The sequence below is a fragment of the Pimephales promelas genome, chromosome 8 (genome assembly GCF_988280905.1).
Source record: "Pimephales promelas chromosome 8, fPimPro1.hap1.1, whole genome shotgun sequence".
Taxonomy (NCBI): domain Eukaryota; kingdom Metazoa; phylum Chordata; class Actinopteri; order Cypriniformes; family Leuciscidae; genus Pimephales; species Pimephales promelas.
Window position 1 is genome coordinate 16,300,681 of NC_142776.1, and position 17,229 is coordinate 16,317,909.

General features: G+C 42.7%; 2 protein-coding genes across 7 annotated transcripts in view; one reads left to right on the forward strand and one right to left on the reverse strand.

Moving 5' to 3' along the window:
* Window positions 1-17,229, forward strand: part of LOC120486150 (coiled-coil domain 40 molecular ruler complex subunit) — a 67,080-nt gene that overhangs the window by 22,230 nt on the left and 27,621 nt on the right. For all 6 annotated transcript variants that reach the window (XM_089134080.1, XM_089134082.1, XM_039682006.2 and 3 more), the window contains 5 exons: window positions 8,520-8,641; window positions 8,720-8,963; window positions 9,058-9,240; window positions 12,581-12,826; window positions 13,085-13,298. In XM_089134080.1, coding sequence (XP_088990206.1) covers window positions 8,520-8,641; window positions 8,720-8,963; window positions 9,058-9,240; window positions 12,581-12,826; window positions 13,085-13,298 — 1,009 coding nt within the window. The remainder of the gene's footprint in view (window positions 1-8,519; window positions 8,642-8,719; window positions 8,964-9,057; window positions 9,241-12,580; window positions 12,827-13,084; window positions 13,299-17,229) is intronic.
* Window positions 9,559-11,813, reverse strand: LOC148977689 (uncharacterized). Its single transcript, XM_089134077.1, has one exon. The coding sequence runs from the start codon at window positions 11,345-11,347 to the stop codon at window positions 9,926-9,928; it is 1,422 nt and encodes a 473-aa protein (XP_088990203.1). The 5' UTR covers window positions 11,348-11,813; the 3' UTR covers window positions 9,559-9,925.

The following is a 17,229-nucleotide window of genomic DNA, read 5'->3' on the forward strand; positions in this document are numbered from 1 at the left end:
TATATATATATTTTTATTTTTTATATATATATATTTTTAATATGAAATATATATTTTACAAAATATGTTTTACTATAAAATGAAAGCTATATATCTAACCAAGTTGTGTTCCAAATTTGAAGTTGATATCACAAAAAATGAAGTTCCCATGAGATTTTGTTTAGGCGTAGTACCAAAAATAGCCACCGGGTGCCATTTTGCCATAACAAATTAATAAATTTCTATCCAAATATCACTTCTGTCACTAAATATGGAACCTTGGGACTCAGACCTTTCTGACAATATGTGTTTTGGCAAGATTAGAAAAGGTTTTGATAATAAATTATGAAAGATGATGCTCAAAAGGGGAGGGGCCTAATAAAAAAATACCGTTTCTATGGTGAGTGACAGTTAAGGGGTTGCATGCAATGAAATATGGGTTTATATAAACCGGTTTTCATTTCGGGTGGAGGAAAAGGCTACATCGCATCCTTCGCCAATAGGACTGCGACGTGCGCACACAGAACAGGAGCAATGCTCAACACGTAGGTGTGATGAATATCACTAACTTTAGGAGCATCTTAGCTCATCACCTAGGTATGATTACAGTTTTTCTCTACTGCTTAAACACATTTCTTGAAACTATGCCTCTTATTCTCAAAACAGTAAACACAAATCCATAACGTCTCACCCAGTTTCCTAAACAACCTATTTTCAGGTCAAAATGAAGCTCTACACTAAAAACCATTCACTTTTGCTGAAAAACCACACTTTGCCCTCAGACAGGACACACAAGCCCTCAAAATAACACTCACTACAACATAGTCTAACACACTGGTGCAATAAATTCCAAACAACATTTCCAAAACTTGTCAGTTGTGGTTACCCTCCTCTCAAACCTTTTTACATGATGAACAAAAGACACATTCATTGACACATTTTTATTCATGTACTACACAGTACAACACACACACACACACACACAAATATTCCGCCTCAGCCTCCTGCCTTTGGTCTGGGTCAGGCCAGAAAATCTCATCCACATCACAAGTTATATTAGCCCTAGCCAGGCAGCGAGGGTAAAATCCTCTTGCATGCCTGATCCACCCATGGCACGCATCTACTGATACATCCAGGCAGGCTTCTTCCATGGCCTGGAGGAGGTGAACACGCGTATAAGGTTCTCGATCATACACTTTCCACCGCCATGCCGAAAAAAACTCCGCTATTGGGTTTAGAAAGGGAGAGTATGCAGGCAGAAAGATGTTTGAAAATCTTGGGTTATTGGTAAACCAGTCTCGAACCAGAGCAGCGCGATGGAAGCTGACGTTGTCCCAAACAACAACATAGTGAGGGTGTTCTGATTCTGCTGGTTCCCTGTGGTCCAATTGGAACATATGCTCTCTTAGACCTGTCAAGGAAAGCAAGGAGGAGCATAGTGTTGTAGGGTCCTAAAATGGCATGGCGGTGGAGTACCCCTCGTTGGCTGATGGCTGTGCACATAGTGACATTCCCTCCACGCTGACCAGGGACATTTACAATGGCCCGATGTCCAATTATGTTCCTCCCACTTCTCCTTCTTTTGGTTAGGTTGAAACCAGCCTCATCCACATAGATAATTTCATGGGGAACAGGCCTGCCTTCAATCTCAAAGATTCTCTGCAAAACACAAGAAACACAATAGAGTAAATCACTATGCCGAAGCACAGTTCAAGAGGACACAAATGGCAGCATAAACTTTTATACTCGGATCGTACACAATACTTCATGCGATATCAAAATTCATACCTGAACATATTCCACTCGTTGGTCTGTCAGAGTTTCGTTCAAAAGGGACACGGTATACCTGTTTCATCTGGGACTGGTGCTTTCGGAGGATACGGTCAATTGTGTAGAGGCTGATGGCATTTATTCCTCAAAAATGATTATTATCCTCAATCACTCTCCTTTGAATCTCTCGCAGGCGGATTACCTTATTGGGTAACACTTTATAATAACTACACGCTAATAATCATTAGTTAAGCATGAGTAAACCATTAATTCATCATTCATAAAGCATTAATAGACATTAATATGCAGTTTATAAATACAGCTATAAATGCTTTCTTCTTGATTTAAAAGCATATCTATAATTTGTTTAATAATTGTATTTTCATCCTTTATTAATGATCAATTTATCATTTCTAAATGAAGAATTGCATTTTTTATTAACCAGTTATTTAAGAGTTTTCAGTGGGTTCATACGATTACTTAGAGCGAGTAAGTAAATGATTAATTTAAATGTACATTCATACATCTTATTATTCAGACATATAGTGATGATTACTTAATGTGTTAATAAATTCTTTATTAACATGTATTAATGCTGTAATTAAGGGTTAATTTGGGTAGTTATAAAGCATTTAGTAGTGGTCAGTTAACTATGTTCGTGAGCTCATCTAAAGCGAGGACTAGTCATACCTTGTCAAGCATTTTTAAAGGCTGTTAAATATTTCTATGTTCTGTATCACTGCGTTGTGTTTGTTACATTTTACTGTTTAGAAGATTGACGAGTCTTTAAATCACCTTTATAAATGCTTTACAAAGCATGAATAGTCCTCGCTTTAGATTAGGTCACAAAAATAGTTAACTAACCACTACTAAATGCTTTATAACTACCTGTATTTACTACATTTACTTACACTTTCTAAGTGATCTTATGAATGACTGACAACTCTTAAACAACTGGTTTGTAAATAATGCTATACTTCATTTAGAAATTATTAATTGATCATTAACAAAGTATGAAAATACACTCATTAAACGCATTATAGATATGCTTATAAATCAAGAAAAAAACATGTATATCTGTATTTATAAACTGCATATTAATGTCTATTAATGTTTTATAAATGATGAATTAACTGTTTACTCACGCTTAACTAATGATTAATAGTTTGCAGTTATTATAAAGTGTTACCCATTATTGGCAATGACCTTGTTTACAAGTTCCCTCTCTTGATCCTCCGACAAAAGCCTTAGCCTGCCTCCACCAGGTGGTCGTCTCTGTGTCCTAAAAAAACCCCAAAAGCACTCATTACTGCAACTCACGTATCCTTTTTACTGGAAAAAAAAAAAATGGAAACATACTGAAACTATCTGTATGCGAGGCAATTTGATGCATTTCTTTATTACAAGTAGTACACATCAGGCTTGTGCACAATTCAGAATTGAATTGAGAATGATTACTAAATTCCAATTCAGTTCTTGAATTTAAATTGAATTTGAATTGATGTCAAAAACAGGATCTAGAATTTCAATTCAAATTTGAATTAAAGGAAGCAGAATTACAATTCAATAAAAAATTCTAAGAAATTCATATAGATATTTTAATTGAAGTGTTAAACAATGTAGCTTTACATAACACAATATATGTCAGATATGATTGCATATTATATAAATTATATTAGTTTGAACTACCAGGAAATGTTTTCCCCCAGCAATGAATGTTAAAAGCTCTAGTCACTGAACAAATAATAAGTTTGATCTATTGTAATTGTAAGGCCATTTCCGAGAATTACTTTAGTAAATCTTTAGGGGGAAAAATTTCAAATTAAAAGGAAATTGCATTACATTGATAAAGTAATCCAAATAAATTAATCTAAACCACATTTATAATGGGTTAACTTATAACAGTGAGCAATTACATTTCCAAAGTAACCTTCCTAACCCTGACTGTAGGGGAGTGCGGGGCACAACGTAACGCGGGGCTAGTTGTAACACGCTTGTTTTAAATACTTCCACACGCTAGCATGACGAAACTTGACATATTTACTAGTTGCCATTTCAACACTACAGAGAAAAAATTGCGCCAAAATTCTGAGATCTTTGTAAGATATCACTGAACATTTAACCATAGCAAAAGTACATTTCCTACTTAAGTTCATTTTTCATCTCTATTTTTTGTGTTTAATTGAAATTAGACAAATTTAATTTTTTTTTAATCTCAAATCTGTAGTTTAACAGTTGATATAGTCCTTTAATGCTTCGCTAACTAGCAGAAGACACTAGCAGGGTTTAAACCCCAGTTGTGCAGTTGGGGCATGTTGTCACACTGCGTTACATTGTGCCCCTATTGGGCACCTCCTATGCTATATGCTATTATATTGTATACTTTTATGAATTCTATTGAGAAAACATGAGAAACATGTAAATAAAGACTGAAAGCCAATGTTCAGAAATTATTAATTATTATTTTGTTTTGAACTATGCTGTACAGTTGTGTTTTCCTGTGTGTTTGTTGGCAAAATCAAAAATTTGATTATTTTTAATTATTAAAAATGCTTGGTTTGTAATTTTTTTTATTTATTAGATCAGATAGCATTTTAAGCTGTTATATGGTGATGTTAAAATGTGCCCCTCATGTTACAATGTTCCCCACCTATGGGGCATGTTGTCACATTTAACATTTCTTTCAGGGTAAATCAAGAAAAAAGTATACACTGTATTAATAAAACAAAACCACATAATTGTTCTAGACATGTGGGATGTTAATGTGGGAAAAAATAAATACTCTAAATAGATTTGCACAAACTGAGAAAGTCAAAAAGCGTTACATTGTGCCCCACTTTCCCCATGTGAGATTCAACACATTCTTTCTGTTGTGTGACTATGGAATTTCTTTGAATTTCCATGAATTTAATTCCACTTCCTGTCATTCCAATCCAAATTCAAATTCAACTTCTTGCGGGGCGGAGTCAATTCAATTCAAATTCCAATTCATGAATTGAATGGACAGACTGATCTCATGAAGTAGCGTGTATATGCCACGCCAATTCGTATTTCCATTTTTGGCGTGCTATCAAAACGCATAATCGCCTTTCAGCGTGTTTATGAACGCCGTTGACTTAACGTTATATAAATATATGACTTACCTCAACCCCGTCCCTAAACCTAACCGTCACTGGGGTTAATGGCATTTATGACTGTTCCCTTACCATCCTAGGTAAAAAAAAAAGATATGACTTACCTCAACCCCATCCCTAAACTTAACCGTCACTGGGGTTAATGGCATTTATGACTGGAGATTTGACTGCGTGTACAGACGCGCGGAATGACGCGTACGTTAATGGCGTAGACATACACGCATACATGCGGATACATGCGGATAGCTTAAAATGCGTAGAGATAACACGCCACCTGACTTGAAAGTGGCGTGTATGTTTACGCAAAAGTCATGATGTCATGTTGGAATGGAGGCCAATTCTGAAATTCTGATTTTTGCATAAGCCTGGTACACATTACATAGTGCAACAGTAGATGTGATGTCAAAGCACAGAGTACAGCACAAGTTACTGTACAGAGCAGACTGTAAGTACACCTACCTGTCTTCCTCCCTGAAAGTTCTGATGATGGAGGCGACGGTGAAGCGACTCAAATTAGGGTGCACTCGTTGCCCAGCCTCCCTCATAGTCATGCCATGGACAAGGACATGATCAACTAAAGTGGCTCTAATTTCATCCGAGACTGCTTGTCTCCTTGCCCTTCCTCCTCCACCTCCTCTACCTCGTCCTTCACCACGTTCTCCTCTTCCTCCTCCACCACCACCACCACGTCCTCTTCCTTCTCCTTCACCACGTCCTCTTCCTCTCCCTCTCCCTCTCCCTCTTCCTCTTCCTCTTCGACCTCTTCCTTCATTTCTTTGTGGAACCATTGCTCCAAAACTCAAATGAACTGACTCTGGCACTTTTATGTATCTTGAAAGTTCTGATTGATGTGTGTTAAATTGTGACTCTAAGTGTTTTCACCTGGGTAATTGTGTGCTAATTGAGCTGAAACTATGCTGACTTGATTGAACAATATTGAATGCTAGTGCTTTCTAAATGACCACATGGTCTAGGCAATGACATATTAAGGGATTTGTAGAGTTTTGCAGTGACAGTTCAACAAATCTGACTTGTCAAAACAAGAAATAGTGTTTATAGTTTAGTGAAATGGGTGTGCTTTTTGATAAATGGCATTATAGTTTTGAAATTTTAGTTCAAAAGCCTGGTTATAGTGTTTAAGCAATTGAGAAAAAACTGTAATATCACTGAGCCAGGGCAGAAGCCAGCGAACTGAATCGCAATCGAGTCTGATGGCAGACGTACCCATGGTGGGGCAGCAAGGTAGAGGACAGGGACCCGACTCGGAAGGCCCGGAGGCAGCCCGAAGCAGGTTCTGAGTGTGATGCATGCCACTTACCTGTCTCCACGAGACGGCCAGGGATGCGTGAGAAGGCGGATAAACGGGCCTCGAACCGCACCCAGCTGCCGTACTGGCGAACAAGAGGGGGTTGAGGGGTGCAAGGCTTTACAGGGTCGCACACTGCCAGACTTCCCCACTTGGAACCCAGGAACAGAGCAATTTGCTCTTTCTTTGAAGTGTGGGTACTGCTTGCTCCACTTCTTCTGGGAGCAAGCGGTGAAACAGAACACACACACCAACAAAGACGTGGTGGAGTCAGCAGCAGGCTGCCGGGCCAGGATGTGCCGGATGGCCTCCATCTGCACTTGGGCTGCAGAGAACTGTTGGACGCAGTTCTCCACCGAGTCACAGACCTCTCCAACCTGGAAAATTGGGGAGACCAGGAACCGACCCTTGTCCGCATTCACCATATCAACTAGGCTGAGCCAAATATGGCGCTGAGGACAGATGAAGTCCGGTGCTCACCTATGAGCGCACGGTCTGGGCTACCCTCGTGCATGTCCATGGGTGCCCTGGCCTGACAGACCTGCAGCAGTGCCAAGGAGGTGCACAAAAGCTTTGTAAACTCTGCCCGTCAGAATGGACGAGAATTCCCTTCACCGCTCCTCCATCAAGGGTAGTGAGGGGGAAAAGCTATTCAGGCAGTTTCTGGCAGAGAAAGGTGCCGTTCACCACCTGATAAGCTCTCCATGCATTTCCGAAAAGAAAAGCACTGGGGCGGCGAGCTTAGAACCAGCGTGGCCCGCCCAGAGATACCAACCCTCCAACCGAGACTGAATGGGACACGGTGTAGTTTCCACTTAAGCCCAGCAGCCTTGGCGGCCTGTTTCAGCATAGCTGACATTTCTGGATCTGGCTCGGGCAATGTTACACTTCCAGAGGGAGATAACACAGAGACGTCATCTCCAGAGACCAGCTCACCCTCACATGCTGCCATCAACAACTTATCCTCTTATGTTGCTGTTAAAACAGCAGTTGAGAGCTCAAAGCTTGTGATCACCGCTGCACTCGCTCTGTAGAACACCAGCTCTGGGAGAGTCTTCCTGAAGAACACCGACACCCTCGCTCGTTGTAAACAACAGCACTCTTCAGAGACATCAAATCGATCGGCTCCGAAGCGAAAGGCAACTAGTGCGTGCATCCACTTCCGTATTTATACCCGCGCTGTGGGGGCGGAGTGTGTGATGCAAATCACGCACGCCAATTCCATGGGCTTTTCAATAGTACTCAAAGAACATTGGCTCACTTTCGCGTTCCCCATTCAGTCGACCTTCGACTTCGTCTGACGTTATCGACTGAAAGCGAACCGTAATAGAATTCAATGTTTAATAAGGTCGTAGTTTTTGTTTGTTTTTTTGGACCAAAATGTATTTTCGATGCGTCAAAACATCCTAACTAACCCACTGATGTCACATGGACTACTCGGATGATGTCTGTTTTCTGTGAAATGTAAAACAAAAATAATGTTTTTGCACATGAAAGCATAGATGTTATCTTTTGTTTTGCTGTAAATTAATCACTAACACTAAACTGACAATAACTTAAGCCACTGGGAGATGGCAGTCATTAACTGTATTGCATTAATAAATATCCTGTTCATATAAAGATTTGAAATACAGTATTTTTTCAAAATTAAGTTTTAACAGTATTTTCCTGCCCTGACTGTGGAGATGGGAACACGTGTGATGTAGCCATGCGCTCTTACTTGAACGTCTCATTTCTAGCATTTAATTGATGAGAAGAACACCAGCCTACAAGCTTAGTTGAGTTTGTTGTCATGGTTTCAGATTAGTTGTCATTTAGTTCAGGTTTGTCTTTAATTATCCTTGTTTGCACATGTACTTAAGTTCCTCTGTTTCTGTTCATTGCTGTTGGGTCTTGTCTGTGTCTAAACATGTTATTTGCTGCCCTCTTTTTGTGGATTACTTGCGTGTGGATTTATTTAAGAGTGCCTTTCATCTTTATCATCATGTTCGTGTACTTTCTACAACACAGCATTATGACACATATAAAACCTTCAAATGTTAACACTTTCATCATTCAAAGTTTGTCTTGACAAATCTCTTTTAGTGTATTAAATTGCACTTAGTTTAAGTTCCTTTTAATGTTACTCCTTAAATTCAATTAGACTCAATTCTGCATCCTTTTTGCTACCTCCATTCAAAATTCATTTTAGATTTAAAAACTTAATTGTAATTTAAAAATGCTTCTAAATTCAGTTCTGAATTGTGCAAAACCCTGCCAGGCACATACAAAAATATGTGCATAAATAAACATTTGCACTTGTCACCCATGAACGCATGTGTGTGCTATAGGCGCAGCTGGAACTGGACTCAGTGACTGTCGAGCGTAGGCAGTTACTCCAGCAATGGAACAACAGCCTTTTAAGGATGAGGAGGAGGGATGAAGCTTACACTGTAATGCACGAGGATCTGAGGTGAACGTGATGCTCATGATGTTTGAGTGTGAATGACCCAGACAACAGTATTGATGTGTATTGACGTCCCTCCTCCAGGCTGGCCAATGATCAGGTGCACTCTCTGGACACAGAGATTGAGGGCTATAAAAAGTCCATCACAAAGGTGGAAGAGCAGAATGAGCATCTCACTCTGCGTCTGAACCGAGCCCAGACTGACTCCACCACCTCACGTAAACTCATCACATACTCCCAGAACCACCAGGAAGTCCTACAGGCCCAGTACAGCACGTATATGCGAATGCTGCAGGAAACAGAGAAGACCCTCAGCACATTGCGTGGGGTACGTCATTCACATAATTCTACTGCACAAATATGGTTAATGAGCACCAGTCTGAAGGTCATATATGGGACCTATGTATTTCTTTCTTATTCAGACCCTCGAGGTGCGTCAGACCGAATTCAAGGCTCTCAGGAAGCAGATGGAGAAAGAGTCTGCAGTGCGTTCGGACCTGGAGGACCAGCTCATGAGCAAAATGCAAGAGCAGCTTACTCACAATAATGCAGCAAAGTACTCACGCCGACTGACTGATAAAACTGTAGGACACAGGAGAGAGAAGGTAGGATGCTGTTAGCTAACCCACAAATGCTCACCACTCATTAAATTATTGTCATAATTGCACATTTAATAATATGTAACTATATGTGCCTCTCATATAACTAAATCTCACTGTGCCAAAAAGAAAATGAAATGAAAACATAAGAGACGTTATTGTCGTTCATTCTAGCAAATAAATGTCACAATTCACTCCAAAATTAAAAGAAAACGAATATGAGATAATATTTTGTAATTTGTATTTTAAAAAAAATAAACCTATTTTAGGACCATTATAGGTTTTTTACACGTTTTTGTGACTTTGTTCCTAACCTCCCACCCCTGTCATGAATCACTGCTCTGAGAAAGGCAAGTTTAGATCCAAACGCAGCTTTTATTATAATATAAAGGGGTAATCCAGAATCGTGGTCGAACAGCTAAACAATAGGTCAAAGTCCCGGTAGGCAATCCAAACAAACAAAACATACAAGGCAGGGAACAAAGCGAAATACAGAAACCAGGTAAATGCTCAGACATGCAGTGGACACCAACAAAACTTCGCAATGAGTGAGTGTTTGAACATGGAATAAATAGACAGGGACTAACAGGGTGATGAGGTGAATGCAATCAGAGACCAACAAGGTGATGAGACACAGGTGATAATGAGTCCAGGCAGTGTGTGATGGGAAATGTAGTTTTTGAGGAAGTGATCATAGTCTATCCGGAGCACCCTCTGGTGGCTCTCGAGGGCACTCCAGCTGGTGATCGTTACATACACCCACCCAATGAGCGGCTTCCAGACGATCAAAAACTGTCCAGGTGGGTGGTGGCATGGAGGCGGATCCGGGGGCGGGATGGAGGGCCAGGTCCGTGGAGTAGAAGAGGACCTGGAGACTACGGCAGGACGGGAGACCAGGGCTGAGCAGACAGTCCATCGGGCGGCCAGAGTGGAGCAGACAGTACATCGGGCGGCCACGGCGGAGACGACCCCTCGGGCGGCCACGGTGGAGACGACCCCTCGGGCGGCCACGGCGGAGAGGACCCCTCGGGCGGCCACGGCGGAGAAGACCCTTCGGGCGGCCACGGCGGAGACGACCTCTTGGGCAGCCACGGCGGAGACGACCTCTTGGGCGGCCACGGCGGAGCAGTCCCTTCGGGCGGCCACGGCGGAGAAGACCCTTCGGGCGGCCACGGCGGAGAAGACCCCTTGGGCGGCCACGGCGAAGAAGACCCCTCGGGCGGCCACGGCGGAGACCTACTGCCCCCCCCCCCCCCAAAATTTTCTTGAGGGGAGCTACGGGGACATAGGCTGGAGCAGGCGCCGGCTCAGACACAGTCTCTGGCTGGACGTGGCTGACGTAAAGCGCAGGCTCGGCGTGGCTGACGTGACGAGGCTCTGGAAGCTCTGCTGAGACGTGACGAGGCTCTGGAAGCTCTGCGGAGACGTGACGAGGCTCTGGAAGCTCTGCGGAGACGTGACGAGGCTCTGGAAGCTCTGCTGAGACGTGACGAGGCTCTGGAAGCTCTGCTGAGACGTGACGAGGCTCTGGAAGCTCTGCGGAGACGTGTCGAGGCTCTGGAAGCTCTGCTGAGACGTGACGTGGCTCTGGAAGCTCTGAGGAGACGTGACGAGGCTCTGGAAGCTCTGCTGAGACGTGACGTGGCTCTGGAAGCTCTGCTGAGACGTGACGTGGCTCTGGCTGGGTGTGGCTGACGTGAGCGATGGTCCTCTTGGTAGCACGAGCTGACATCAGCGGGGGGTCAGCCACGCTGGAAACAAGCCCTGGATGGCCATAGACCGATCCGATGACTGGGTTGATGGTGGGTGTGATGTGGAGAAACTCAGTCCGAGGGGATACTGTGGGTTCATGGAGTTCCTCATCTACCATACCCACCGTATACACTGAACCGCTTAACAGAAGGGCCAGTTCAGTATAGCTCTCTAATGTCCCGTTAGGCTCATGCAAGGGCATGAATGAACTGAGCGGTTCTGATAGCCCTCCTCGGAAGAAGATCATCAGGCAGTCCTGGCTCATAGAGGTGAAAGGTGCTAGCTTGATAAAATCTTCTACGTACTCCTCAATCAAACGATTCCCCTGACGGAGACACAGGATTTGGGCTGCTGTGTCCATGGCTGGTATCGCTGCTGGATCTAGGTATGGCGAAGTTTTCTGTCATGAATCACTGCTCTGAGAAAGGCAAGTTTAGATCCAAACGCAGCTTTTATTATAATATAAAGGGGTAATCCAGAATCGTGGTCGAACAGCTAAACAATAGGTCAAAGTCCCGGTAGGCAATCCAAACAAACAAAACATACAAGGCAGGGAACAAAGCGAAATACAGAAACCAGGTAAATGCTTAGACATGCAGTGGACACCAACAAAACTTCGCAATGAGTGAGTGTTTGAACATGGAATAAATAGACAGGGACTAACAGGGTGATGAGGTGAATGCAATCAGAGACCAACAAGGTGATAAGACACAGGTGATAATGAGTCCAGGCAGTGTGTGATGGGAAATGTAGTTTTTGAGGAAGTGATCATAGTCTATCCGGAGCACCCTCTGGTGGCTCTCGAGGGCACTCCAGCTGGTGATCGTTACACCCCCAATCTTATTTGTGTTAGGTATCTGTACGTTACTTCTCAGTCCACACCTCCCCTGTATTAGTGTATTACAGTAAAACAAATATTGAGATTATTTTTCAGCATAAATTAATGGCAATACAACAAACCCTGCCATGATGTATAAAAACTTTACAATTTAATCTATCATCATTATTTAAACATTATAGTAATTACAACTAAGTCTATTAAAGATGTTATCTTCCCCAATTTGAGAATGGCGCTAACAATGCCCCAAGAACTGATCAAATGTTTTCTTTGAATGCAGTCTAAGTGTCACAGGTTGTTGTAGGCAAAAGAGAGGTTTAAGGTGAGGATCTAAATGCAGCGGTCTTCATTAACCAAAACTAAAAACTCTGGAACACTAGAATGCAACAGGAGCAGAGGAAACAGAAAGTGCTCCTTTGCAGAAAAACAAACCAACCTTGACAGTGACAATAAAGGACTAAGAACTGAACTAAAGAGGGTATATATATATATATATATATACATACATACACTGCTCAAAAAATAAAGGGAACACTAAAATAACACATCATAGATCTGAATGAATGAAATAATCTTATTGAATACTTTTTTCTTGTTTTTACTTCTAAGTGTTGTTCCCTTTAATTTTTGAGCAGTATATATATATATATATATATATATATATATATACCATGATTTTGAGGTGTAATAGGACCTGAATGTGTTCTTGACAGGTTCCATATAATTCAAACTTGTACATTGTATGTGATTTCTTAGGAGGCTCAGTTAACTAAATTGGAGAATGACATCAACACAGTAACACTGGAGGGGCAAGAGGTAGTGACACATCTGGATTCTCTTGTTGCATTTCAAGCTGAACTTGAGCAGGAAATGAGCCAGCGACACTTGCTGCTGTCTTCTCGTGAGACAGAGATTGCTAAACAAGTCACAGAGATTGAGCGAAAGCAGTCCACAATCAGCATCTACAACAAGAAGATCAAGGATATTGTGTCCAGTACTGGGGTTAGACCACACATTTCACACTCAGTTCATGTTTAATGTATGGATGTTTTGAAAAAGACATGAACCTCCCTTTTCTCTAATGATCACAATAAGTCATCATTGCATCCATCTAGACTATTGCATGAAAAAGACATGAACCTCCATTTTCTCTAATGATCACAATAAGTCATCATTGCATCCATCTAGACTATTGCATTCCATATTGTAGTTACTGTAGATACTGCATATTTACACTGTCAACTATGTGTGTAAGAGCAGCATGAAGACCTAGGTCCTCTGGAGATCCATGCAGCCACCTTGTCTAAGGAGCTGGAGGAAGTTGGTGCTGACATCAAAGAGCAGCAGCAGTTGTGGCTTTGGCAGCAGGGGGAGTTAGTGAGATTCACTCAGGAAAAACAGGCCCATGGCTCTTCTGTACAGATCCTACGAACACAACTCACAATACTGCAACAGAGCAAGATCAGGAAAGAGAGTAGGTACCACTTTTCACACATAAATACACACTATTCTCAATCAATTCTATTCTATTCTAACCATTAACTATTCTATTCTATCAATAGTTACTAGTTCACTAGTTGTATTAGTATTAGTTTTTGTATTAGTATTAGTATAATAATAATGATGATGACTTTGAGTTTCCTAACAGGTAGTAGTTATATTCTGTGTGGTATTAAAAAAGCAGCTTAAATCATAATTAAAGGGATAGTGTTAAAAAAAAGACCTTCATGTTATTCCAAACCTTTATTACTTTCTTTTGCATAATAATATATTTCAAATATCTTTTTTTCTTTACAGTCCCCCCCCCCCCCCCCCCCCCCAAAAAAAAAATATATATGTTAGATTTACTATTACATAATTCCATAAAAATTTATTCCATAAAGATTTATTGCACAGAAAAAATTAGCATGAGACCGCAATTGCAAAAAAACGCGCATGGGAGTGGAAAGTTCAGAATGATCTACTGACGACATGCAAATTAAAGAACACAGACGCAGCCATTTCATTTCCATAATGACAAACGCAATCACTAAGTCTGGGCTAAGACATGCTTTTTTGGGGCGGTAAATAATGGCGCAAACACCATTAAATTGGCGAGCACAAACCTTAATAAATCACCTTGCATGATAATTTAAATCTAAATCCTCCCGTTCCATTTTTGCATCTGAAAGGGAAATCTCAACCGCAAAAATAACTGTGTCCATGCCTTTTCAGCGCTAATGTTTCACTGCGTGACTTTTGTATTAATATATGAAGAGTTCAGATGCAAAAGCCTCTAAATGCCATTTGAAATTTTCTTCTTTAATGATGATTTTTATCAAACTTGTATATTTAAGTTTAGTAATTTCACTAAAATGGCAATGATAATTGCCTATTAATTGTTATTTAAGTGAAATTAATGAAATAAATATACAAGTTTGATAAAAATCATCATTAAAGAAGAAAAATTCAAATGGCATTTAGAGGCTTTTGCATCTGAACTCTTCATATGTACCTTTATTTTACCAGGAAATAATCTCATTGAGATTCAAAATCTCTTTTTCAAGAGAGTCCTGGCCAAGACAGCAGAATAGTAGTTCAATTTTTTTTTTGAAATGTATGTATATATATATATATATATATATACATGCATACAAACATTTGACAGAAAAAGACATTTGGCTATTTAACATCATCTCAACATAATCACCAGCAGCGCTCAGTGACAGCACATGTGCATTTAGTACTCAAATAGTCCTTTATCCCAATTTTAAACTGGTTCATTGTCGATAAATAATCAAATTTTAGCTGGATCTGCTATTTATACCAGAAAGAAGGTGCAAAAACGTCTCAGGTTACGTCTGTAACCATAGTTCCCTGAGAAGGGAACGAGACGATGCGTCACTGTTACGCTTTTGGGAACGCCTCCAGCGTGACTGCGTCTGAAGCATCTATGTCAACTAGTCCAATAGGAAACATGACCGTCATGGGCGGATGACGTCATGACCAGGAAATGATAAAAGAGCACCCGGTGCAAACCGGCATTAGCTTCAGAAATTGCCGAAGCAAGCCGATACAGGGATGCAGGAAGTATGGCAGGGTGACGCATCGTCTCGTTCCCTTCTCAGGGAACTATGGTTACAGACGTAACCTGAGACGTTCCCTATCGAGGGAACTCGCGATGCGTCACTGTTACGCTTTTGGGAACGAGAATACCCAAATCGCCAGACTTTCAAATGCCTGAGTGTCAGCCTGTTGTCACACCACCCTAAGCATTATTAAGCACATGTGAACCTGGGGCAGCCTCCAGGTCCAGGCTATAAAACCTGACAAATGTGAGAGGAGAGGACCAACCCGCCGCATCACAAACATCTTGAAGAGAGACTCCAGATAAGAGAGCTTTAGAAGCCGCCATACTCCTAGTAGAATGGGCCCTGACCGCCAAAGGGCAAGGCAGGCCAGAAGACTCATAAGCCAGAGAAATAGCCTCAACTATCCACTTGCTAACTGTCTGCTTTGAAGCAGGAAGACCCCTCTTGGGAGATCCAAAGCAGACAAATAACTGATCAGATCTCCTAAAAGCAGAAGTCCGATGCACATAATTGTCCAGTGCTCTCACTGGGCATAAAAGGTTCAATCTTTCCTGGTCCGGAGAAGAAAACGGTGGAGGACAAAAAGCCTGTAGCACAATAGGCCTCGGAATCATGGTGGGCACCTTAGGCACATAGCCTTGTTTAGGGTATAAGAATGCCTTGACCATCCCTGGTGCAAATTCAAGGCATGCAGGGGAAACCGAAAGGGCCTGAAGGTCACCGACTCTCTTAAGGGATGAAATAGCTAACAGAAACACTGTTTTAAAAGTGAGAAATTTCTCTGAAACCGAATCCAGGGGCTCAAAGATAACCCCAGATAAGCCTTCAAGAACAGTAGCCAGATCCCAAGCCGGCACCCTAGTACGAGTTGCAGGCCTCAGCCTCAGTGTGCCACGGAGGAAACGTGTAATCAAGGGGTCTCGACCGAGGGAAGTACCCCCCACTAAGGCATGGAAAGCCGCAATGGCTGCCACGTAAACCTTGAGCGTGGAAGGACATAGACCTGACGAGAAACGCTCTTGTAGAAACTCGAGAACTGTGTTGACTGAACAATTAATCGGGTCCCACTGGCGTTGGCGACACCAGGAAGTAAACACTTTCCATTTAAGTGCGTAAAGTTTCCTCGTAGCCGGAGCTCTGGAGCTTAAAATGGTCTCAGCCACTTCCGCTGACAGACCACTACTCATGAGTTGGGCCCCCTCAGAGGCCACACCCATAGTTTCCAAATCTCTGGCTGGCGGTGAAATATCGTGCCCCCTGCCTGAGACAGAAGGTCTCTCCTGATGGGCAACTCCAGGGGAGGCCTGTCGAGAAGATGAATGAGGTCCGCAAACCAAATACGACTTGGCCAGCGTGGTGCTACTAGCAATAGACTTATCCCATCCTGGCGGATTCTCTCCAGAACTCCTGGGAGCAGAGCTACAGGGGGAAAGGCATACAGACGCAGCCTCGGCCATGCCTGAACCATAGCATCCAGCCCCAGGGGGGCTGGTTGAGTGAGGGAGAACCAAAGAGGACAGTGCGTCGTGTGCTGAGACGCAAACAGATCCACTTCCGCCTGGCCATACACCCTCCAGATCTGCTCCACCACCTCGGGGTGGAGCCTCCATTCCCCCGGCCTCAGCCTCTGCCTCGACAGTGTGTCTGCTCCTACATTCTGGGCCCCTGGAATGTATACTGCCCTCAGTGAGAGCAATTTCCCTAGGGACCACAGGAGGATCTGGTGCGCCAGTTTGCACAGTGGACGCGAACGCAGACCCCCCTGTCGATTTAAATAAGAGACCACTGATGTGTTGTCTGTCCGGACAAGCACATGATGGCCCCTCAGATCTGGGAGGAAATATCTCAAAGCCTTGAAGACAGCCATCATCTCCAGGCAATTTATGTGCCAGGAGAGATGATGACTCCTCCACAGACCCTGAGCTGAACGGCCTTCCATTACCGCTCCCCAGCCGGTGAGGGAAGCATCTGTCGAGATAGCCACTCGATGGCAAAGAGCTCCCAACACCGGACCCTGGGACAGGAACCAGTGTTTCCTCCATATAATCAAGGCTTGGAGACACCGCCGCGTGATCTTGATCATACGAAGTGGGTTCCCCCTCGGGGAGAACCCTCTGGTCCTGAGCCACCACTGCAGAGGTCTCATATACAACAGGCCAAAAGGTATCACGTTGGACGCTGCTGCCAAGAGACCTAACAGTCTCTCGAACTGTTTCACAGTGCGTGACTGGCCTAGCTTTAGCTCCTTTGTGGCGGAAAGGATAGCAGCTACACGAGCGGGCGACAGCGTGGCTCGCATCGTGACTGAATCCCATACCACACCAAGAAAAGTGG